We start from the raw sequence: 24,087 nt of genomic DNA, 5'->3' as shown, positions 1-24,087 counted from the left end.
ATATACAAAAGTAAAGCCTGTATTTAGATCCTTGTATTTGAGTTCAAGAAAAGCAGTCAGGAAATAGAACAGGGACTAAAGAACTGCTGAGAACAGTCTATAACAGTTAACAATACTCAATAATCTAGACCAGGCCGGACGGTGGCTCACGCCTACAATCCCAGCACTTTGGGAGGCCAAGGCAAGCGGATAACTTGAGCTCAGGGGTTCAAGACCAACTTGGGCAACACGGCAAAACCCCATCTCTACCAAAATACAAAAAAAAAAATTAGCCAGGGGCTAAGGTGGGAGGATCGCTTGAGCCTGGGAGGTAGAGGTTACAGAGAGCCGAGACTGCGCCACTGCATTCCAGCCTGGGCAACAAGGGTGAGATTCTATCTCAAAAAAAAATTATTTTAAGTAAATAATAATCTAGACCATTTACAATATGAATTGTGTGTGTGTGCGTGTAGTCAGTGTTGCTTAATGATGGAAATATATTCTGAGAAATGCATCGTTAGACAATTGCATCATCATGTGAACATCATAGAGTATACTTTACCTAGCTGGCACAGCCTACTACGCACCTAGGCTATATGGTATAGCCTATTGCTCCTAGCCTACAAACCTGCACAGCATGCTACTTTATTGAATACTGTAGGCAACTCTAACACAACTGTAAGTATTTGTGTATTTAAATATATCTAAACATAGAAAAGGTACTGTAAAAATACAGTATTGCAATCTTATGGGACCACTACGGTATATGTGGCCTGTCGTTGACAGAAACATCATTATGCAGCATTGACACTGTATTTATCTATATAAATAGAAAGAGATACACATAAAACCATCAAATACTGTTCTATGCACTTTATATAGATTTCCACTTAATTCTCACAATATACCTCAAAAGAAGTAATGTTACCTCATCCTAATTAGAGCAAGAAAAATAAGGCAAAGAGATTAATTTGTCCAAAGTCAAACAGGTACAAATGGAACTACTGCAGGCAGTGTCGCTCCAGTGCCCATACTACTAAACCACTACACATTACTGCCCTATAATAAATGCGGTTTCATTTTCTGATCCAAGTTAAAAGTAACTCTACTTAATAAAAATTAAGTTTTATTTCTTAGTATCCAATACCAAAGAGAATAACTTGCTGATTAGTTTTTGGCTGCCACAAACATTTCACTTACTATAAATAACTTTTCAATTTGCTATGAAGTACAATAAATGCTAACTCTATTCACATTTTTATTCAAGATAGACTTTATATTCACAAACAGGAGTCCTAGAAGAATCAACAGAAGTGGATATTATACCAAAACAAATGTGGTTTGGAAAAAAAAGAAGTGGAGATTGGTTCACAAGGTATGGTGAACTCAGCTCTTTGATTTTGCTTTAAAAATTTGCTCATCCACACAAAAAGCCTTTCATCATCCAAAAAGACCTTAGCAGGACTTTTCATTTTATGAATTACCTAATTAGGGGATTAAGTATATTATTTGTTAGGAGAAGAAGCAACTTTTCAGAATTTAAAATTTTTATTTCATCAGATTTGAATCTGCATTTGACAGAATGACAACTAATAAACCCAAGGTATCTCATGTTACTTATTGCTAAAATGCTAGAAACTCTTTCATTCTTTAAGATCAAGTTATTCTGGGTACAAGCTATTACTCTCCTGCTCCTAAGAAAAAGTATATGTAAAGTTTATGTAAAGTTTATCCTCCTTTTTTTTAAAATTTATTACGTATGCAAAGCCTCCTCTAAGTTTCATGCCATGCATGATATACCACCTTCCTTGACCCCTGGGAACAATCTCTTACCTTATTTTCTCAGTAAAACTTTCTCACATTGCAATACAACATTACCTGGCAAGCTTAAATTTTAAAATACTGATGATTTAGAGTAGGCCCACACAATAAAATCAGCATCTCTGGAAGGGGTTTTGAAGGCACTGTCTCCTCCCCCCTTTTTTAAGCTCAACAGGTGACTCCAATGCATACCCAAGACTGAGAAGATAGATGAGATTAGTAGTCCCAGTTCCTTAACATACCGGATACCTGACCTCTATATCCCAACCTTTGTTTGCCTCATACATTATGAACCTATGACACCAAATTGTTAGTGATCTCCTTATAGCCTATACAGGTTGAGCATCCCTAATGCAAAAATCCAAAATTCAAAATGCTACAAAATCTGAAACCTCTTCAGTACCAACGTGGCTCTGCAAGTGGAAAGTTCCACACCTAACCTAATGTGATGGGTCCCAGTAAAAACTCAGTATAAATTTTATTTCATACATAAAAGTATTACTATTTTGAGACAGAGTTTCACTCTTGGTGCTCAGCCTGGTGAGCAACGGTGCAATCTCAGCTAACCGCAATCTCTGCCTCCCGGGTTCAAGCAATTCTCCTGCTTCAGCCTCCTGAGTAGCTGGGATTACAGTCATGCACCAACACTCCTGGCTAATTTTGTATTTTTAGTAGAAATGAGTTTTCTCCATGTTGGTCAGGCTGGTCTCAAACTCCTGACCTCAGGTGATCTACCCACCTTAGCCTCCCAAAGTGCTGATATTACAGGCATGAGTTACCATGCCCAGCACATGCATAAAATTATTTAAAGCATTTTATAAAATTACTTTCAGTCTATGTGTCTAAGTCGTACACAAAACATAAATAAAGTTTGTGTTTAGACTTGGGTCCCATCCCCAAGATATCTCATGATACATATGCAAATATTCCAAAATCTAAAAAAAAATCCAAAATCTTAAACACTTCTAGTCCCAAGCATTTTGGGTAAGGGATACCCTCTACCTGTAATTCCCTATGCTTTCACTCCCGCTGTCTCTTCTGCCCATGATTCCTACTCATTTCACTCAACTTTGTATATTATTTTTGAATCCCTTTTAGTCACCATCACAGTGATTTTCATAGATGTTAAATAAATGCCTGCTGAAAATTATTTTCGAGTAGTCCTCTCCCACAAATGTAGGAATGTAAAAGAATAAAGAATATCCCTACTGCTGTAGTAGGGGTATCTGAATAGCTACCATGAAAAATTCCAAGTGCTACATTGTCGGATTATCAGCAAAAGTACCGAAAAACAGAGAAAGAGGTATGCAACAACATTCGCACTATGGTATCAAAAGTTACATATTTCATGCAGTTAAATGATACCTGGTCAAAAAGTTGTTTGCCAGTTGTATTGGGCTGAATGGCAAATTCCAGCTCAGCATCCATTGTAGTTACTCTTACGTTGATCTGTAATAAAAACAAAGAACAGTAGTAGAAAAGAGAATATACTAAGTTATCAGGCATGAAAAATACTTTTATGATATTCTTTATTAAAGTGATAAAATTTTATTTTCATCACAAGAAATCTTAAATCTATTTGAAAAACTTGTATTTGAAGAGCATATAAAGTTCTCATTTAGAGACATCTATTGAATACTTAACATACACTGGGCACTAAGCTACAGGCTTTCAATACTCTCATTCAGCCCTTGCTATAATACTAGGAGATACTACCTTTATTTCCAAAGAAACGTGAAGAATTTCCATTATTCAGCTAAGGACACATGGATATTAAAATGCAGAGCAAGAGCTAGAAGTGGTAGCTCACACCTTTAGTCCCAGCACTTTGGAAGGCCAAGGTGAGAGGATCTCTTGAGGCCAGGAGTTTGAGACGAGCATGGGCAACACAGCAACACTATGTCTCTATGAAAAATTTTAAAATTAGTTGGGTGTGGTGGTATGTGCCTATTATTTCCAAGAGGTTGAGTTGGGTGGATTACTTGAGCCTACGAGTTTGAGGGCTACAGTGAGCTATGATGTATGTATCCATGATTATACCACTGCACTTTGGCCTGCACAACACAGCAAGACCCTGCCTCCAAAAACAAAACAAAACAAAAAAGGCAAAGCAGGCATTTAATCTGAGGTCTAACTCCAAATGCTTTGAATCTGATTCAATATCCCATATTTATTTCCACATAAAAATCCTAAAAATCAGACTTCATTTTATTCATACTGTAAACATATTCTTCACTTTTAGAAAAGCATCTATCTACAATGCTTTATTTGCTAGACTCTATTTTTTGTTGTTGTTTTTAGAGACAGGATCTCACTATGTTGTGCTCAGGCTGGAGTGCAGTAGACACTCATGGGTGCAATCATGGCACACTGCAACATTGATCTCCTGGACTCAACCCTATATTCCCATCTCAATCTACCAAGTAGCTAAGAGACAGGCATGTACTGCTATGCCCAGCTCCAAACTCTGTTAACTAATAATTTTCATGTGTAAATACCTTTCTAATATCTCAAAAACTAACAATGCCTTACCAAAATAATTTTTACCACAATAGCATCTTCACCTAGAATTCCTCATGGGATCCAAATATATCTTTTTAACTTTTAAATTTTTTCTTTTTTCTTTTTTTTTATTGTACTTTAGATTCTGGGGTACACGTACAGATCATGCAGGATTGTTGCATAGGTACACACATAGCAATGTAGTTTGCTGCCTCCATCTCCCCACCACCTACATCTGGCATTTCTCCCCATGTTATCCCTCCTGACCTCCCCAACCATCTGCTGTCCCTCCCTTGGCCCTTCCTCCAACAGACCCCAGCCTGCGATGCTCCCCTCCCTGTGTCCATGTATTCTCATTGTTCAACACCTGCCTATGAGTGAGAACATGGAGTGTTTGAATTTCTGTTCTTGTCTCAGTTTGCTGAGAATGATGATTTCCAGATTCATCCATGTCCCTACAAAGGACATGAACTCATCGTTTTTTATGGCTGCATAGCATTCCATGGTGTATATATTAACTTACTTCTTGAATTTTCCAATACTTCATTTGCTGTTTCTGTATCTATTTTCTAACATTCATTACTTTTCCTGTCACCAGTATAAACCTGTAGCAATTCCTACTTTGTTTCTGTAACAAATTCTAAAAACAATTCCTACTTTGTTTCTGTATTTAAAGTTTTTTATTAATGTATATTACTGCATTTGTTTTTAAGTATCTTTTTCCATCAGCCTGTACCTTTACTGAGGACAGAGCTTGTGCCATTTTATCTTTCTAACTTTAACTCACACTATAAAAACTCTATATCAGACTTATTTCTCCATATGTCTTACTAACAATCAGAACCTTAGCAAATGTTATGGCTTTCACCTGGAATAACTTCTGTAATTAAATATTAGATTCATCCTTCTTTAAAATCATATTTTTTTCTTTTCTAAAACAGTATCTTAAGAGATGACATACACATAACATGTATCATATATAAACAATGAAGAATAAAATGAAACCCATAAATCCACCATCCAACTGAATAACAAGAAATGATAATGTTGCATAAACCACTGTACTTCTTTGTAAATACCAACAGGTAATGATGGACCTAAATTTTGTTATTCTCTTGCTTTAAAAAAAAAAAAAATGGTTCTAACATAAATGTAGTTATGTATATGTAAGATAGCTTCACTTTTCTAGATTTTTAGTGGTATTATAACTACACAATATTTGTTAATCAAATTTTCTTTCTTGATGTGGGCAATGCTTACATGGGTATATTCATTTTATGAAAATTCATCAACTACACACTTTTTTTTCCCTGTTGCCTAGGTTGGAGCACAGTGGCACAATCCCAGCTCACTGCAGCCTCAACCTCCCGGGCTCAAGTGATCCTGCTGCCTCAGCCTCCCTTGTGGCTGGGACTACTGTACTACACGCTTCTCATATATTCTCTTTGTTATGTATATTCTACTGCAATAAATTATTTAGGATTTCACTACACTTGTTTAATTTTTCACAATATGTTTCTAAGATTCATTGATGTTTTTGTAATAAGAATTTTCACTGCTATGCAACATTCTGCATGTGGCCAAACAAAAATATACTCACCCATTTTCCTGTCAATGAACAGTTTCCAATTTTTTGGCTATTAAGAACAATACTGCTATGAACATCTTGTACATCTTGTACAAATTCTGAGTGTCAGAATTTCTCCAAAATATACTCAGAATTCTTAAGTAATAAAGTGTGCACATCTTCTACTTTACCACATAATGTTGAATAAATGTAACTGTGTCAACGTATATTCCCATCAGCATTGCATAAGAATTCTTGCTGTTCTGTATTTCCAGGAACAGTGGATATCATCAGATTTGTTAATATCTGACAATTCAGTTAGCAGAAAATGGTATCTCAATATGGCTATAAAGTAAGATCCCCGATTGCTGATGAAGTCTACATTTTTGTATATGGCATGTGGCATACAAAATTTTAAGATGGCCCCTACTGTCATGCTCATGATTACCGTTGCATTACATGATAAAAGGGGTTTTGCAGAAGTACTTAAGATTACTAAACAGCTGACCTTAGGACAGGAAAATTATCTAGGAGGGCCTAAGCTAACCAATTTAATTGGCTGGTTGCAGAGTAAGTTACACCTTGATTTCAGCTTTATAAGGCTTTGAGCAGGGAACTCACTCACATCATCCCAGATTTCTAACCTATAAAACTGGGATAATACATGGGTACTGTTTCATAACACTAAATTTGTGGTAATTCATCACAGACCAATGGAAAACTAATACAGTATGTTTAACTGACCACTCATTCTCATCTTAGAATGTCTGTTCACACATATGACTTTATTTTCTATTGAGTTGTTTTTTCTTACTTTTATGTAGGAAGTCTTTACATATTCTTGATACTGATCCTTTGTCAGTTATTTCTTACAAAATAACCTCCCATATTGTGATTTATTTTACTTTCTTCAGTGTCCTTTATAATAAACTGACATTCTTAATGTTAATGTTGAATTTATAAATATTTTACACACAGATACCAATTTTTTCCATCCTTTTTTTTGGCGGGGTGGGGGGGGGATAGCATCTCACTCTGTTGCCCAGCGTAGAGTATAGTGACATGATCTCAGCTCACTGCAACCTCCACCTTCCAGGTTCAAGCAATTCTCCTGCCTCAGCCTCTCAAGTATCTGGGATTACAGGTATGCACCACCATGCCTAATTTTTGCTAATTTTAGTAGAAACAGAGTTTCACCATATTGGCCAGGCTGGTCTCAAACTCCTGACCTGGGTGATCCACCTGCCTCAGCCTCCCAAAGTGCTGGGATTACAGGCATCAGCCAACTGTACCTGTCCAATTTTTTGCCACCCTTAAGAAATCCTTCCATACTCTGGAGTCATAAGGATATTCATATATTTATTATTTTGAATTTCATAATTTTCAATAACTTTTGCTTATAATGAGAGAGGTCCAATTTCATTTTTAATCTCCATATGAATGAAAATATAGGGAATTTTTAAAATTCCAATACAATTAATTAGTTCATGTAATCTCCAAACTCTGTGCTGTCACAAATCAAATATATGCATAAGCGTGGATATAATTTTGTTCCACTGGTCAATTAAACTACTTTTAATATCTTATTGTCTTGATTAGTATTTCTTTAAATAAGTCTTGATATCTGGTAGGGTAAGTTTGCATTATTCTTCAGAACTATTTTGACTACTCCTGGATCATTATCTTCACTCTTGACTCCATATAAAACTGTGAACTTTACAAAATATACCATTTATGATTTAGTATTGGAACAAGACGAAATTCTTCGGTATCTTTGGTTAAGAATTAACATTTTTATTAATATTGACTCTATACATGACTATGGTTTTCTCACTGTACATTGATTTAGACCTCCTTCAATGACTTTCAAAATCTTTTAAAATAAAGAGCTTATAATTTGCTTCATATAAATCCCTTTGCTTATAATTTGCTCCATATAAATCACTTTACTCATTTGTTAGATGTTTTCTCCTAAATCATCATGGCTTTGTGGCTATTGCAAATATGGGCCCACAGTCCCTATTCCGTAATTTTGACATCCTAAAAGCATTGAAAACCAAAGATTAATTTTGAGCAAAAATCTGACATGAAGTGACACGAGACTATCACTTGTAGCGAATTAATTTATTCCACTTCACGTGACTATTCACACATGAATCTATAGAAATATTAATACTTTAGAGATGATGCCATAGACCTTGAAGGGAGTTTCATCATATAATGACATATGCACATAATATATTGTAAATTCACCTTTCTAAAGCCCAAAAACTTCCACATTCTGAAACTTACCTAGCTTCAAGAGCTGTTTTCTCCACAGGGCAAGTTCTATACTCCCAGAATTGGTAATGAATAAACAACACACAATCAATATCCAACTGCATATATAATTTTGACTTTTTAAGGAATAATAAGCCGGGCGCGGTGGCTCAAGCCTGTAATCCCAGCACTTTGGGAGGCCGAGGTGGGTGGATCACGAGGTCAAGAGATCGAGACCATCCTGGTCAACACGGTGAAACCCCGTCTCTACTAAAACTACAAAAAATTAGCTGGGCATGGTGGTGTGTGCCTGTAATCCCAGCTACTCAGGAGGCTGAGGCAGGAGAATTGCCTGAACCCAGGAGGCAGAGGTTGCGGTGAGCCGAGATCGCGCCATTGCACTCCAGCCTGGGTAATAAGAGCAAAACTCCGTCCCCCTCAAAAAAAAAAAAAAAAGGAATAATAAACACTCTCCACTCAATTATACTGGCAAAGAGTTTTCCAAATTGGCTGTAAACATTCATATTCCTACCAGAAATACAATGGAGGCAACAGCTGCTCCACATCCTTATCTACACTGGATTATTACCAGTCTTTTGTTTGTTTTTGTGAGACAAGTCTCACTCTGTTACCCAGGCTGGAGTGCAGTGATATATCATTTTGGCTCACTGCAACCTTTGCCTCCTAAATTCAAGAGATTTTTCTGCCTCAGCCTCGCAAGTAGTTGGGATTACAGGTATGCACCTCAATCCCTGGCTCATTTTTGTGCTTTCAGTAGAGACAGGGTTTCACCATTTTGGCCAGGTTGTCCTGAACTCCTGACTTCAAGTGATCCTCCCACCTCGGCCTCCCAAAATGCTGGGATTACAGGTATGAGTCACCATGCCCAGTCTACCAGTCTAATATAGCTTCTTTTGTGAAATATTATCTGCTCAAATATTTTGCTCAAAAAAAGGAGAAAAAAAAAACACCTGAGTTGTCTTATTATTGAACTGTAGAAGAACTTTATATGGCAACTTTTTTCTCCTGTTGTCTTGCCTTTCCATGTTCTATCTTTCACAAAAAAGTTTTTAATTTTGATTAACTCCAACTTTTTCTTTAATGGTTCTAATTTTCTGTGTATTATATAAAATTTTTCGTCTACTTCAAGGTCACAAATTTTTTCTTATGTTTTCTTCTGGGTGTTTTATAGTTTGGGCTTTTGTATGTAGGTCTATACTTAGAGTTTATGTTTGTGTAAATTGTGAGACAAGAGTCAATGTTCATGTTTTTCTGTATGGATAACCCTTTGTGCCAATATCATTTGTTGAAAATAATTTTAGTTCCCCAGTAAATTGTGTGACACCCTTTTCAATAATCTAATGAATACATATGTGTGTATGCATGTGCATTGGTGTATTTTCGTTTCACCAATACTATTAGTCTATTTATTCTTTCATCAGTAACTCAATGTCTTACTTTAGTGACATAAGAATAAATCCTGAAATCCAGGAGTGTAAGTTTTCTTTTTTTGTAAATTGCTTTAGCTATTCCATACACATTTTGGTATAGCCATATATTAATATATTTTAGAATCAGCTAGTCAATTTTAATCAAAGAAGCCTGCCTGGATTCAACTGACTGGAACTGAATTTCATTTACAAAGCTTTTATGGAGAACTGACTTCTTAATACAAGTTTATAAAGACATCTATACACATTGTATAGTTCTCTATATATTTAAATCTTTAATTTCTTACATCTAGTTTTCAGTGTAGAGATCTTACGCAGCATTTGTACATTTATTCCTAAGTATGCCATGTTTTTTATGCTGTTAGAAATGCTGTTGCTTCATTTTTCAAACTTTGCTTTTATCATTTACTGGGCACTAAATATATGTATCAGATACCTTTACCATATTCCCTAGGGTAACTAATTATATTCCCATTTTATACATGAGGAAATGAAAAATTGTACAGATTGTGCTAAATTAACAAAGGTAACCGAGATTAGAGGCAGAACCAAGGTGAAAACTAAGAGTTTGACCTAGAAGTCATGACCACATACATAATACTATGCTCTAGCCCTATTAATCTAAAAACAAATAACAGTAATATCAGTATCTTTTTCTTCCAAGAACTCTACCAAAATTCTATGCCTCGTTCCAAAAAGAATTTAATGGTATCTTACTGGGGGAAAGTGTTCTCTTTCCCGGTCCACAATGGGGTGTGGTTTTAAGGGCAAGAATTTCTCAGCGCCATGCCTCGTTCCCATCTCCCTCCATCCAAGAGATTTAACTATCTTAAAATTTTCGCTGGGGTGGGAAAGGGTCAAAAGTCAATCACTCCAGTGGAAGTTCTAAGGAACTCCTTTCATTGGCCAGACGTCTTGGAGAAGGTGGGGGCTCCTCCCAGGTTAAAAGTCCCCTTCTTCCTCACCCCACTGAATTCCATGTCTGAATCCCCTTCCACAAACTCTGTCATGGAAGCTGTCTTTCTCTCTCCTGGATTTTCCCTCTGGAGTCCACACACACACACACACACACACACACACACACACACTCACTCTCTCTCTCTCACTCTCTCTCTCTCTCTCTCTCTCTCTCTCTCTCTCCACCTAAAATAAATTCACTTTCTGCAAAAACACTGTTTGGGGTCCGGTATTTACTTTGCGAGCACACCTGGTTCCCTCTCATTCTTGAGAGAGCAGGAGACCAAGAACCCTCCAGAAACGTGCTCTCAGGGTAGCTGAGGTCACCCCTGAACCCCAGCATTACTATGTAGACAGTGTCAAGCGTAATAAAATAACTTACTGGTTTCGGCATTTTCGTTCTCTTTCCGTTACCTTCTTAAAAATTCTTCACTTCTGTGAATTCTGTTGTCACTTTCTGTTAAAAAAAAAAAAAAGGCATAATCTATTATCTTTTTAAATAAGGTTTCTATTGTAACTATAATTTGTTTAAGATATAAATTAAAATATTTTAAAAGTAACAAGGAGTGATTTCATTCTAATTTTCAAGGTCTTCTACTAGCATTGCACATTCCCTAAAAAGACTGATATCCAAAATTATAAACACCACACATCTCAAATACCATGGTATAAATACACTGATCTACCAGAAGTTTTAATTTAATTACAGACAACAAAGAGCAAGGAAACATCATCGCTAAGAGCCCAAAAGCTCTCTCTGTCAGGTTCATCTCTGTACCCAGGATGTTAGAGAAAGGAACAATAAAAGTGAGGACACATGGATGCAGATTCTAAAAGAGCTTAAGAATACTTTTCAATGTTTTTCTCTGTACTGCCAAAAACAAAAGGAAATTCTGATTAATGTAAGCTACAAAAAAAGCACAAGAAACTAATTTTTATTTTTTATTTTTTTTTAAAGACAGGGTCTCATTCTGACAACCAGGCTGGAGTAGAGTGGTGACATCACAGCTCACTGCAACCGAAATATCCCAGGCTCAAGTGATCCTCCTGCCTTGGCCTCCTGAGCAGCTAGGATCATGAGTACATGCCACCATGCCCAGCTAGTTTTTTTATTGTACTTTTTTGTAGAGGCAGGGTCGCCCTATATTGCTCGGGCTGTCTCAAACTCCTAGCCTCAGGCAATCCTCTGAGCCTCTCTAAGTGCTACGAGTACAGGCATGAGCCCCTGCACCTGGCTTATTTCTCCTTCCTGTAAGTTTGAAAATACAAGTGGAGGAAAATATGAACAGCTTATTCGCCCAATGTGTACAAAACAGGCAAAGCTCTTGCACGCTAACACCCTGCATTCAGCTAGACACAGTGGCTCATATCTGTAACCCCAACACTTTGGGACCTGTAATCCCCACACTTTGGGAGGTCAAGGTGAGAGGACTGCTTGAGCCCAGGTGGCTGAAGCTGCAGTGAGCAGTGATCATACCACTGCACACTCCGACCTGGGCAACAGAGCAAGACCCTGTCTCAAAAACAAATAAGCCAAAAACAAAAAAAGTTATCAATTGCTGTTTAAGATGCCATAACTAAGGCCAAGTACCGTGGTTCATGACTGTAGTCCCAGCACTTTGGGATGCTGAGGCGGGCGGATCATTTGAGGTCAGGAGTTCAAGAGCACACTGGCCAACATGGTGAAACCCTGTTTCTACCAGAAATACAAAAATCAGCCAGGCATGGTGGCAGCTGCCTGAAACCCTCCCAGCTACTTAGGAAGTTGAGGCAGGAGAATCACGTGAACTCAGGAGGCAGAGAGAGCCAAGATTGTGCCACTGTACTTGAAGAACCTGCGCGACAGAGTGAGACTGTATCTCAAAAAAAAAAAAAAAAAAAGAATGCTGTAACTAGAGAACTAGAGAAAATTTCCTCCCAACCCAAGATTTTTTTTTTTTTAAGATGGAGTCTCACTCTGCTGGTCAGGCTGAAGTGCAGTGATGGCAGTGGTGTGATCTCGGCTCACTGCAACCTCTGCCTCCTGGGTTCAACCAATTCTCCTCCTTCAGCCTCCATAGCTGGTATTACAGGCAGCCACCACCATGTCCAGCTAATATTTGTATTTTTAGTAGAGACAGGGTTTCATCATGTTACCCAGGCTGGGCTCAAACTCCTGACCTCAAATGATTTACCCGCCTCGGTCTCCCAAAGTGCTGGGATTACAGGTGTGAACCACTAAGCAATGAAATTTTGTTGGAGGCATAAACCCCTCATTTCTTAATTCTTATCATTTCCTAGCTTATTCTCATCTATACTCACCTAAATAAACCTAAATGTATTTCAGTCCAATTTTTAAATTCTATGCCCATTTTTCATCCCAACTACTATTACTGCCTTAGTTCAGATCTCATCATCTCAGGTCTTGATTAAAATACCCTCCAGGCCAGGCACGATAGCTCACACCTGTAATTCCGGCAATTTGAGAAGTGGAGGGATCACTTGAGCCCAGGAGTTTGAGGCCAGCCTAGGCAACATGGTAAAACCCCGTCTGTACCAAAAAAGTAGATAAATAAATACAAAACCTAGCCAGACGTGGTGATGGAAGACTGCTTCAGCCTGGGAAGTACAGGTTGAAGTGAGCTGAGATCACCAATGCACTACAGCCTGGGCGACACAGCAAGACACCATCTCAAAAAACAAACAAAAAATGATCTATAACCTGATTCAGAAAAATTCCTTCATCTCACATTTCACAGAACAATTTTATTCAAATTCTTCACACATATATAAGACATGTATGTCACCATCAAAACTTTGACCATTTTTTGAATATTAAGAGTTTTCTAGATTACATAAGCATTTTATTGAATCGATGATACAATCACTAGAAGTTTTATCCCAAGCCAAAATGGCTTGTCCTAAGTTACATTGGCAATAAATGGCCAAAGTACAAGTCTTTTAACACCTAGCATCCAGATCTCTACAACCTATCAGTCTGTCTTCCTCCTCTTTGTTGATATTAAAGGAGTGCTAACTAACTTCATTTGTGGAAATACACCTGAAGAAAGTATTAACAAATATGTATAATGATACAGTTACAAAGACTCTAATTATAGTACAATTTATATAAGTTTACATAAAACTCGGAGTTTAGTTAGGTCAATCATGGTGTATCTACAGGATCCACTATCATAATGCAGCCCATCAAAATGTTATAGAAAAATGCTAAACGACATAGGAAGAGATTTACAAACCACTAAGTAAAAAGGCAGGTTATAAAACCATCTATAGTAGCCAGGCATGGTGGCTCACACGTGTAATCCAGCACAAAGGCAGGAAGATCACTTGAGGGTTCAAGACCAACCTGGGTAACAGAGAGACCATGTCTCTACAAAAAATAAAAAATAAAAATTAACCAGGTATAGTAGAGCGTACATGTAGTACTAGCTACTCAAGAGGCTGAGGCAGGAAGATGACCTGAGCCCAGAAGTTTGAGGCTGCAGTGAGTTATGATCACACCACTACAATCCAGCCTGGGCATCAGAGCAAGACTCTGTCTAAAATGTAAAAAATAAAACATTAGGCCAGGCATGGTGGCCCATGCCTGTAATCCTAGCACTTTGGGAGGCCAAAGCAGGAGGATCGCAAGGTCAGGAGATCAAGGCCATCCTGGCCAACATGGTGAAATCCCATCTTGAAAAAAACAAAACATTTAAAAAAATCCATAGAATACCATCACTCTTTTTTTTTAAGGACGGACACGCAGGAGACTGGGGTTAAATATTGTTAAATTTTAAAATAAAAAACAAATAGAAAAAAAGGAATGAATGAAAAGACCAGAATAATTATATTCTAAAATATTAAGAGGCTCTAAGAATTAAAATCTGTAAACTTGTAAAATGAAAGTGTAGTGGTTTTGTAATAAAAAACTAACTTATTTTTTTTGGGGGGTGGCGGGGAGGGATGGAGTCTCGCTCTATCTTCCAGGCCGGAGTGTACTGATATGATCTCGGCTCACTGCAAACTCCACCTCCCGGGTTCAAGCGATTCTCCTGCCTCAGCCTCCCAAGTAGCTGAGATTATAGGCTCACGCCTCATCTGGCTAATTTTTGTATTTTTAGTAGAGACAGGGTTTCACCATGTTGCCCAGGCTGGTCTCAAACTCCTGACGTCAGGTGTTCTGCTTACCTCAGCCTCCCAAAGTGCTGGGATTACAGGTGTGAGCCACAGCTCCCAGCCTAAAAATCTAATTTCTTACAATGAAAAAGCAGAATGATTCTAAGTAAGTAAACTAAAGTTGGACCCATAACTTCACAATACCATTTAATAAAATGAAAGTAGGTTAATATTTTTTTCAAAAAGAAAGCAGGAGCAGTGGTTCATGCCTGTAATCTCACACTTTGGGAACTGAGATAGGCAGACTACTTGAGCCCAGGAGTTCAAGACCAGGCTGGAAAACATAGCAAGATCCCATCTCTACGTTTTTTTAAATACTTTAAATTATTAAATTATTAAAATCATTAAATTAATTATTTTTTTAAAAAGAGAGAGAGACTTGGAAAAAATTCTAGTTTTGGAAGAATAACATAATATGACTAAGAAAAATATACAGATTATAATAAAAACAGATAAATATATTTTATTTTAAATCTCTACACAGGTAAAATAAAATACCCAAATTAAAAAAAAAAAGAGTAGAAAAATTTGCAACAGTATAACAAAGGTGTTATGCAAAGTAATCAAATAATTAAATATACAAAGATATTGCTCAGATTCCACTCAGTAAACAGTTCAATAAGAAATGTCACAAACAAATCTTATGTTAAAAACACAAATGTTCCACTGATTAAAACTACGTATGTTTTACCAATGATATACTTATTAAACTAGCAAAATAAATATTAATTATGCATGCCAATGAGGATAAACAATGTTGGTAAACAAGTAGGTAAGTATTGCAGGTAGCACCACATACTGGCTCCATATTTCTGGAAAGTAGACAACACATAACAAAAGCTACTGAGCTTTTTTGAATATGAAATCCTGCTTCTGTAATAAACCTCCAGAAGCTATTTCTCCCCACAAAATAAATATAACAAGTTGTGATCTGTATCAAGATATTCACAGCAGCATCTTTTACAATAGCCAATGATTACAATCACCAAAGTAATGTTGACACTATGTGTGTGGACACTATGTGCTATAATGGACTATTCCAAGGTTGTGGAGGGTTTGTTTTTCCATATTATTAAAACAAACTGTGTCAACATTTAGGTAAGGTTAAGTAGAAAGGCAGAATATGTAGCTACCCATCCATCAACACAGAAAAACACAGGTATTATTACAAAGAATGTCTGGATACAGAGAAACTGAGTACTTTGAACAGAGTTTCGTTAAGTATCTAATTTTAAAAATCAGAAGAATTTCAAAAATATATTTCATGAAATTGTTTATATATTTTTTTCATTAGCTTATATAATACAACAGATGTAAGAATCTACCTTAAATTTTTTTAGGACAAAGCTATGTAATAAATGCTATTAAAATCTAAGTGTTTTCACCAATTTAGTGATTAACAGAAAATATTTACATGAAGAGAATATTGTTTAACCTCAATGAGACACTTCTCGCCAGGCATGGTGGCTCACGCCTGTAATTCCAGCACTTTGGGAGGCCAAGGCAGGAGGATCACTTGAGGTTAGGAGTTTGAGGTCAGCTTGGGCAACACGGTGAAACCATCTCTCTAGTAAAAATATGAAAATTAGCCGAACATGATGGCTCATGCCTGTAGTCCCAGCTACTCAGGAGGCTGAGGCAGGAGAATCACTTGAACCCAGGAGGCGGAGATTGCGGTGAGCTGAGATCACACCACCACACTCTAGCCTGGGTGACAGAATGAGACTTTGTCTCAAAAAAAAAAAAAGGAGACACTTCTAGTTTACGAATATATGTTTTTAACTGAAACTGGCATCTATTAGCAGTAGAATAGATAATTTCATAAAATGTCACATGGAAAGCAAAGAAAACTAGATGCATATTCTGGGGTTCCATCTCTAACTTGAAACAAAACCTGGTCTTTCAGGTCTTTCCTTTTCTCCATCAAAAAAATAATTAAAGGGAGGGGTGGGGAGCCAAAAAAAAAATAAATTAAAAAACAAAAAAATAATAAATAAGCTGCCTAAAGCATTATATTTCAAAGACATATTTATATTTGTGCATTTCCAATCTTTCCTCATAATAAATAAAAATTTACTCCCTCCTCCCCACTCTTAATTCTCTTAAATTTAATCTGCAACTTTATTGGTTTAAACGTAATTAAACCAATTAAATTCTTAATTTTCTCCCATTCTTAAATGTCTTCAGGTGGTCTTGCCCTGCCTCTTTTCCACACCTACTCCTCCAGAAGCAACAAAGTACAGTCATGGCAGCAACATACCCAGCAAGTCATCTTGAGAGGCGCTGCCAGCCAGCAAACATCTTCCATTTCCAGAAAATCACTCTTATGAATATGCACTCAAACACAGTGCCACACATTAGAGATGTGTTAGAGAAAGAGCCACAATAAACATTCTCTTCTTTAACTCTGAGGGTGACCGTCAAACAGTCTCCTTTGTACCTAATACCATGGAAAAATAGCCTCATCTTTAACACATTGAGCTCTGTTAAGTCAGTGGCACAAGACTCCCACATGTCAGGTGGTAAAACAAGTGTTATAAAGTCTGGTCCATGCAGTGCCAGCACTGAAGCATCAATAATTCATAGCAGATTGCCTGATTTCACTTTTGAGATATTGTTTTCTCTAAACCTAATTTTAATTATTTTAATGTTTTTCTGCCTTTTGAGACTCAGAACCTCTGATCATAATTATGGTCTCTCCACAGACCAATAAATTCCAAGAGAACTCCTCTGCCAATTTACCGCCAATTTGTAAATTCACCAAGTTACAAATACATGCATGAAATACAAAAAGAAACCAATTACACTGGAATATAATTATCAAAGCATAAGAAACACAAACTTATAGTAATATATATGCTTCTTTTGTAATACTTTAAGTAACAGTATGTTATTTTGAGACAGCTTTAATGTATTATTAAAGTATCTACCATTTCTAATAGAAACAGTCTCCAGGCTGGGTGTGGAGGCTCATGCCTGTAATCTCAACAATTTGGGAGACAAAAGCAGGACGATGTCTTGGGGTCAGGAATTGACGACCAATCTGGGCAATGTTAGCAAGACCCCATATTGACAAAAAATAAAAAAATTACTGGGTGTGGGGATGTGTGCCTGCAGCCCCAGCTATTCCAAAGGGTCACTTCAGCCAAGACGTGATCATGTAGCTACACTCCAGCCTGGGCAACAAGAGACCCCATCTCTATAAAAAATAAAAATTAAATAAAAAAATAGACACAGTCTCTGGCACTGTACTGCTAATGCTAATGTTGTCTATATTCATAGCAGAAAAAAATGTAAAAATAAAGATGTAACTTTTTCCCCATTCAAGGCCATAGGTCCACAGGTTTAAAACCTTTAATACACAAAGAACTATGCTTATTATGCTGTTAGCTCAGAGTTAATACTAAATTTAATAGCAATAATAATGTACTTTTACCTATATAATGCCATGTCATCCCTAAGTGAAGCAAAGAGAACAAGAATTTGTAGCTCCATTTTGCAAGAAATAAGGCCAAAAGCAAGAAGGGTAGTGAATACGGGAGCATTTGTAGAATGCTCACTCTCCACTCTGCCTACATTTCCTAATCTTCACAGTAACTGCCCTCCCGCTTCCTGCCCAAGACAGGTGTTACATCTCTCACTCTTCTGAAAAAGAAATTAAGATTCAAATAAATGACTTGCTCAATGTTAGAGGGCTACTTAACAAAGTCAGAAGTCCTTTTAAATCCTAATCTGGGGCTCTTTTAATTACCTTACTTTACTTTTCTCAGATGCCATTCTAGACAAGTTCGTTCCAAACAATTACTAGGGGTTTTCAAGAAGTCAACTGTTAAAGCTCTCTCCTCTACTGTTATCAGGTCAAGAGACTACCTCAAAGATGTTTTAAGCGCACACTAACAACTGGTATGATCACCTCTGTAAGTGGATTTCCTGTAAGGGTGAGAGGCAGTTTTAAATAAGATATTAAGTCTTGCTCATGTAGAAATGATTTCTCGTTTAAGGATATTTTCAAGTAATGAAATATTCAACATGTGAGTAGTATATATATATATATATATATATATGTTAGTGAAAACGTAAAGCAAATTTCTAAAATTTATAAAGCTGAACTGCAATATTAATACCAAAGTTTTACACTGAATTTAGGATCTCTTCTAAGAGTTCTGTAAATTTAAAAAGCAAAATTGTATCTGTATTGTTCCTAAGGTGTGCAGAAAAGAAAATAATACATTATAATTTGCAATTATTAAATACTAAAAGAAAGCTAAATCCAGTCCAACTTCCCCATTTCACTCTTAAGAAAACATTAAAAATTCACATAAAAATGTTTAGAACGGGGGGCCAGGTACAGTGGTGTACGCCTGTAATCCCAGCACCTTGGGAGGCCGAGGCAGGTGGATCACGAGGTCAAGATCGAGACCATCCTGGCCAACATGGTGAAACCCCATCTCTACTAAATATACAAAAATTAGCTGGGCATGGTGGCACCCACACCTGTAGTCCCAGCTACTTTGGAGACTGAGGCAGAAGAATTGCTTGAACCCAGGAAGTGGAGGTTGCAGTGAGTGGATATTACACTACTGCACTCCAGCCTGGTGACAGTGAGACTCCATCTCAAAAAAAAAAAAAAGTTTAGAAATGGAAAAACGAAGATGGGTTCATGCAAGTCACTTACATAACAGGAAAGAAGCAAACACAAAATAATTCTCACAAATAATTCTCCCCTGGATATGGTCTGAAATATCAGATATTATAGGTTATTTTCAAAACAGAACAAAGTCAATATATCTTAAATATCCTCATAACTAGATAATATTTCCTAATACAGTCAATAAGGCTACACGGCAGTTCTGTCACTATAAAATATTTAAGCTTCTAATTTTCTAGATATTAACTTTTTAGACAAACTGATAGACTGCCTGATTCACAGGTGGGCCTCAAAATGTTTATTGACTTTGATGGTAAACTAATCTTACACATAATGCTCATTTTAATTTTTCTGTTGATTACTGTCAAAGGCAATAGTTTCCTCTCCTTCTTTTTTCTTTTCTTTTTTTAAAGATGGGGTTTCACCATGATGGCCAGGCTGGTCTTGAACTCCTGACCTCAGGTGATCCACCCACCTTGGCCTCCCAAAGTGCTAGGATTACAGGCATGAGCCAACGCGCTCGGCCCTCTCCTTCTTTATGTTTTAAAATGACCAAGCTAATAAGCATCACTAAGAAGAGACAACCAACAGGAACACAGAGATGAACAAAGGCTCTTTATGGCCAGGCAAAGTGGCTCATGCCTGTAATCCCAACACTTTGGGAGGCTGAGGTGGGCGGATCACCTGAGGTCAGGAGTTCAAAACCAGCCTGACCAACATGGCAAAACCCCATCTCTACTAAAAATACAAAAATTAAGAATGGTGGAGCACATCTGTAGTCCTAACTACTCGGGAGGCTGAAGCAGCTGAATTGCATGAACCTGGGAGCCAGAGGTTGCAGTGAGCTGAGATCATGCCACTGCACCCCAGCCTGGGTGACAAAGTAAGACTCTCTCTCAAAAAAAAAAAAAAAAAAAAAAAAACAAGAATCCTGGCTGGGCACAGTGGCTCATGCCATAATCCCAGCACTTTGGGAGGCCGAGGCAGGCAGATCACAAGGTCAAGAGATCGAGACCATCCTGGTCAACATGGTGAAACCCCACCTCTACTAAAAATACAAAAATCAGCTGCGCATGGTGGCGAGTGCCTGTAGTCCCAGCTACTTGGGAGGCTGAGGCAGAAATGCTTGAACCCAGGAGGTCGAGGTTGCAGTGAGCTGAGATTGTGTCACTGCACTCCAGCCTGGCACCTGGTACGGAGAGAGACTATGTCTCCAAAAAAAAAAAAAAAAAAGAATCCTTATGTTGCATTCATGTATCCACATTATTCCATGTACTCCCAGGATTTCTGGTTATAAACACACCCACTCTGGTTAATTTACAGAACCCACATTACAGAAGACTGTGCTTAAAACACTGCTGCACTGAATATTAATTCATTTATACACACCACTGTGACAAAACTTAACTGGCTGGGTGTGGTGGCTCACACTTGTAATCCCAACACTTTGGAAGCCCGAGGCCAAAGGATCATTTGAGTCCAGCAGTTTAATGACCATCCTGGGCAACATGGTGAGATCCCATGTCTACAAAAAATAAAAAAAGTGCTGGGAGTGGCGGCAAGCCACTATACAGGTATTGATCGACTTACGACCTATGCAACGTACGACCATTCGACTTTACGACCACAATCGCTAGCCACGACTGTTCTGCGTCTGGCAGCATAAACACTGCCCAGCTGGGCGTACAACAGTGCGGACCAGCTTCCGGCAGCACTACCATCTCCGCGTGCACCATTTCAACTGTACATATAGCCTACTCAACTTACAACCAAATCGTGTTATGACCAGTCTGTCGGAACCAATCGTGGTCGTAAGTCGAGCACTAGCTGTAGTCCCAATTACTTGGGAGGCTGAGGTAGAGGGATCACTTTCGCCTGGGAGGTTAAGGCCACAGTGAGCTATAATCAAGCCACTGCACTCTGACCTGAGCAACACAGACACTATCTCAAAAAAAAAAATTCAAAAAAAAAAAAAAAAATAGCACTTAACACACTTTATGAATATAATATGGCACATCTATCTTCCCATTATAGTGAGAATTCCTCAGTATTCTACTCATCTTTCTATCCTCAAATGCAGAGTACATGGCACATAATAACTGTCTGAATGTAGGACTGACATCTTAAAGCTGTGGTTGGCAAACTTTTTCTGTAAAGGGCCAGGCAAGTAAACATTTTAGGCTTTGTAAGCCATACAGCCTCTGCTGAAACTATTCTACTGTTGTAGCAGGAAAGCAGCCATAGAGAATACGTAAACAAGTAAGCTATGATATATTCAAATAAAACTTTTTTTACAAAACAGGCAGTAGGCTGGATTTAGCCCATGGACCACAATTTGTCAAGTATTTTAACAGGAATCAACACTTCTCCTTTCATAATTTAACTGAAGTTGGTACTCACAAAGATATGAGCTCACTACATATGACTATGTGTAACGGATCAATTTTGGATATGACTTTGGGTGGGGGTAAAAAAGAAACAAAGATGTGACATAGATGAATAATGAAAATAATGGGGCTCGGTATGGTTGTTTGTACTTTAGGAGGCTGAGGCAGGAGGATCACTTGAGGCCACAGGTTTGAGACTAGCCTGGCCAACACAGTGAAACCGTATCTCTAAAAATAATTAAAATCAGCCAGGCATGGTGGTGTGCACATGTAGTCTTAGCTACTCTAGAGGCTGAGGCGGGAGGACTGCCTGAGTCCTGGAGTTCAAGGCTGCGGTGAGCTATGATCACACCACCGCACTCCAGCAGCAGGGAGGTGACAGAGAGGGAAGCACCTAGGGAGACAGGGAATGAGGGAGGGGTGGAGGGAGGAAGGGAAAAGAAAAAAGAGAAAATAATATATTAGGAACATAGTTGGAAGAAAGGGCAATTCCATTACCCTTGCCAGTTGACTGGTTGGGTATGGAATGTGCCCCAATTCTGGCCAATGAGGCTGAGAAACATCTGCTTGGGAGTTTCTGGAAAAGAGGCAGTTCCTCTTATTCCTTTGGATATTGCTGTGTCTGGATGGGATGGAGCAGCCAAAATGGGACAAGTGGCTCACTGTAGCCTTGATCTTTCAGGTTCAAGTGATCCTCCAACCTCAGCATTTTCATTCCTCTGCAGCAGCCAAATTGGGACAGGGAAGGGTAGTCGTAGTACAAAGTTAATGCGGAAAATCACAGGGAAGAGAGTTGGAAAGAGAAGGGGTCCTTGTCCTTGATGTCATTGTTGAACCATTCTTGAGCCTCTGGACTTTTAGTATATAAGACATTAAATTTTGGCCACGCGTGTAATTGCAGCACTTTGGGAGGCCGAGGCAGGAAGTCGAAGGCAGAAGATCATCTGAGCCCAAGAATTAGACACCAGCCTGGGCAATATGGGGATACCCAACTCCACAAAAAAGATTTTTAAAAAACTAGCTGTTGCCCGGGCACAGTGGTTGATGCCTGTAATCTCAGAACGTTGGGAGGCCAAGGCAGGTGAATCACTTGAGGTCAGGAGTTTGAGACCAGCCTAGTCAACATGGTAAAACCCTGTCTCTACTAAAAATACAAAAATTAGCTGGGCTTGGTGGCCTGTGTCTGTAATCCCAGCTACAGCTAAGGCAAGAGAATTGCTTGAACCCTGAAGGCAGAGGATGGAGTGAGCTGAGATCACGCCACTGCACTCCAGCCTGGGCAACAGAGCAAGGCCCTATCTTGGAAAAAAATAAAAAATCAGCTCGGCATAGTGGCACACACCTATGGTCACAGCTACTAGGGAGGCTGAGGTGGGAGAAACTTAAAGTATCACTTGAGCCCAGGAGGTTAAGGCTGCAGTGAGCTGTAATAGCGCCACTGCACTCCAGCTTAGGTGATGAAGGCCCTGTTTTTAAAAAAAATTTTTTTAAATGACATCAAGTTTGCTCATTGATTAAGCCAGTTTGAGAATTTTCTGTTATCTGATGCCAAAGCATCATAAATGACCTAAGGGCTCAAAACGGAAGAGTGCTCACTTCAAAAATTTACCTGCACTCAGCCGGGCGTGGTGGCTCACGCCTGTAATCCAAGCACTTTGGAGGCCAAGGCGGGCAGATCACCTGAGGTCCGGAGTTCAAGACCAGCCTGACCAATATGGTGAAACCCCGTTTTTTTTAAAAAAATTTTTTTAAATTAAAAAAAAAAATTACCTGCACTCAGTCCTAGTTGACTTAAACTTTTCACAAATAAATTTTTAAAAAAACATTTAAGGTCCTGAAAGCCATAAGGTCCTGAAAGCCATAAATTCAGAAGAAAACAGTCCCTTATCTCAATTACTAATAATGAAGTTCACAGCTTTATAAATCCTATAATCGTAGAGAAAATGAACAATATAGTACCTTTCTTCAATACCATATCTAAAATATCCTTTCAACAGGATGTTTTTTCCAAGAAGTTGGCAAACTTTTTCCATAAGGGAAAGTGTGGGCCGGGCGCGGTGGCTCAAGCCTGTAATCCCAGCACTTTGGGAGGCCGAGGCGGGTGGATCACGAGGTCAAGAGATCGAGACCATCCTGGTCAACATAGTGAAACCCCGTCTCTACTAAAAATACAAAAAATCAGCTGGGCATGGTGGCGCATGCCTGTAATCCCAGCTACTCAGGAGGCTGAGGCAGGAGAATTGCCTGAACCCAGGAGGCAGAGGTTGCGGTGAGCCGAGATCGCACCATTGCACTCCAGCCTGGGCAACAAGAGCAAAACTCCATATCAAAAAAAAAAAAAAAAAAAAAAAAAAAAAA

At 38.3% G+C, this 24,087-nt stretch overlaps 1 protein-coding gene across 4 annotated transcripts in view; it reads right to left on the bottom strand.

The window, feature by feature from the left end:
* The window catches only part of RDX (radixin), a 100,895-nt gene that overhangs the window by 72,075 nt on the left and 4,733 nt on the right, over positions 1-24,087 (bottom strand). For 2 of the 4 annotated variants that reach the window (XM_032285644.1, XM_032285643.1), the window contains exons 2-3: positions 10,919-10,993; positions 3,166-3,249 (exon numbers count right to left, since the gene is read on the bottom strand). In XM_032285644.1, coding sequence (XP_032141535.1) covers positions 3,166-3,249; positions 10,919-10,930 — 96 coding nt within the window. In that variant the 5' untranslated portion in view covers positions 10,931-10,993. Of the gene's footprint in view, positions 1-3,165; positions 3,250-10,918; positions 10,994-24,087 lie in introns of those variants that run through there. The other 2 variants (XM_032285645.1, XM_032285646.1) reach the window with 2 other exon arrangements.

Source organism: Sapajus apella, unplaced genomic scaffold (genome assembly GCF_009761245.1).
Source record: "Sapajus apella isolate SASKATOON/1434 unplaced genomic scaffold, GSC_monkey_1.0 scaffold16, whole genome shotgun sequence".
Lineage (NCBI taxonomy): Eukaryota > Metazoa > Chordata > Mammalia > Primates > Cebidae > Sapajus > Sapajus apella.
The sequence above is the reverse complement of the archived record's forward strand: the minus strand, read 5'-3'. Positions and strand labels throughout refer to the sequence as shown.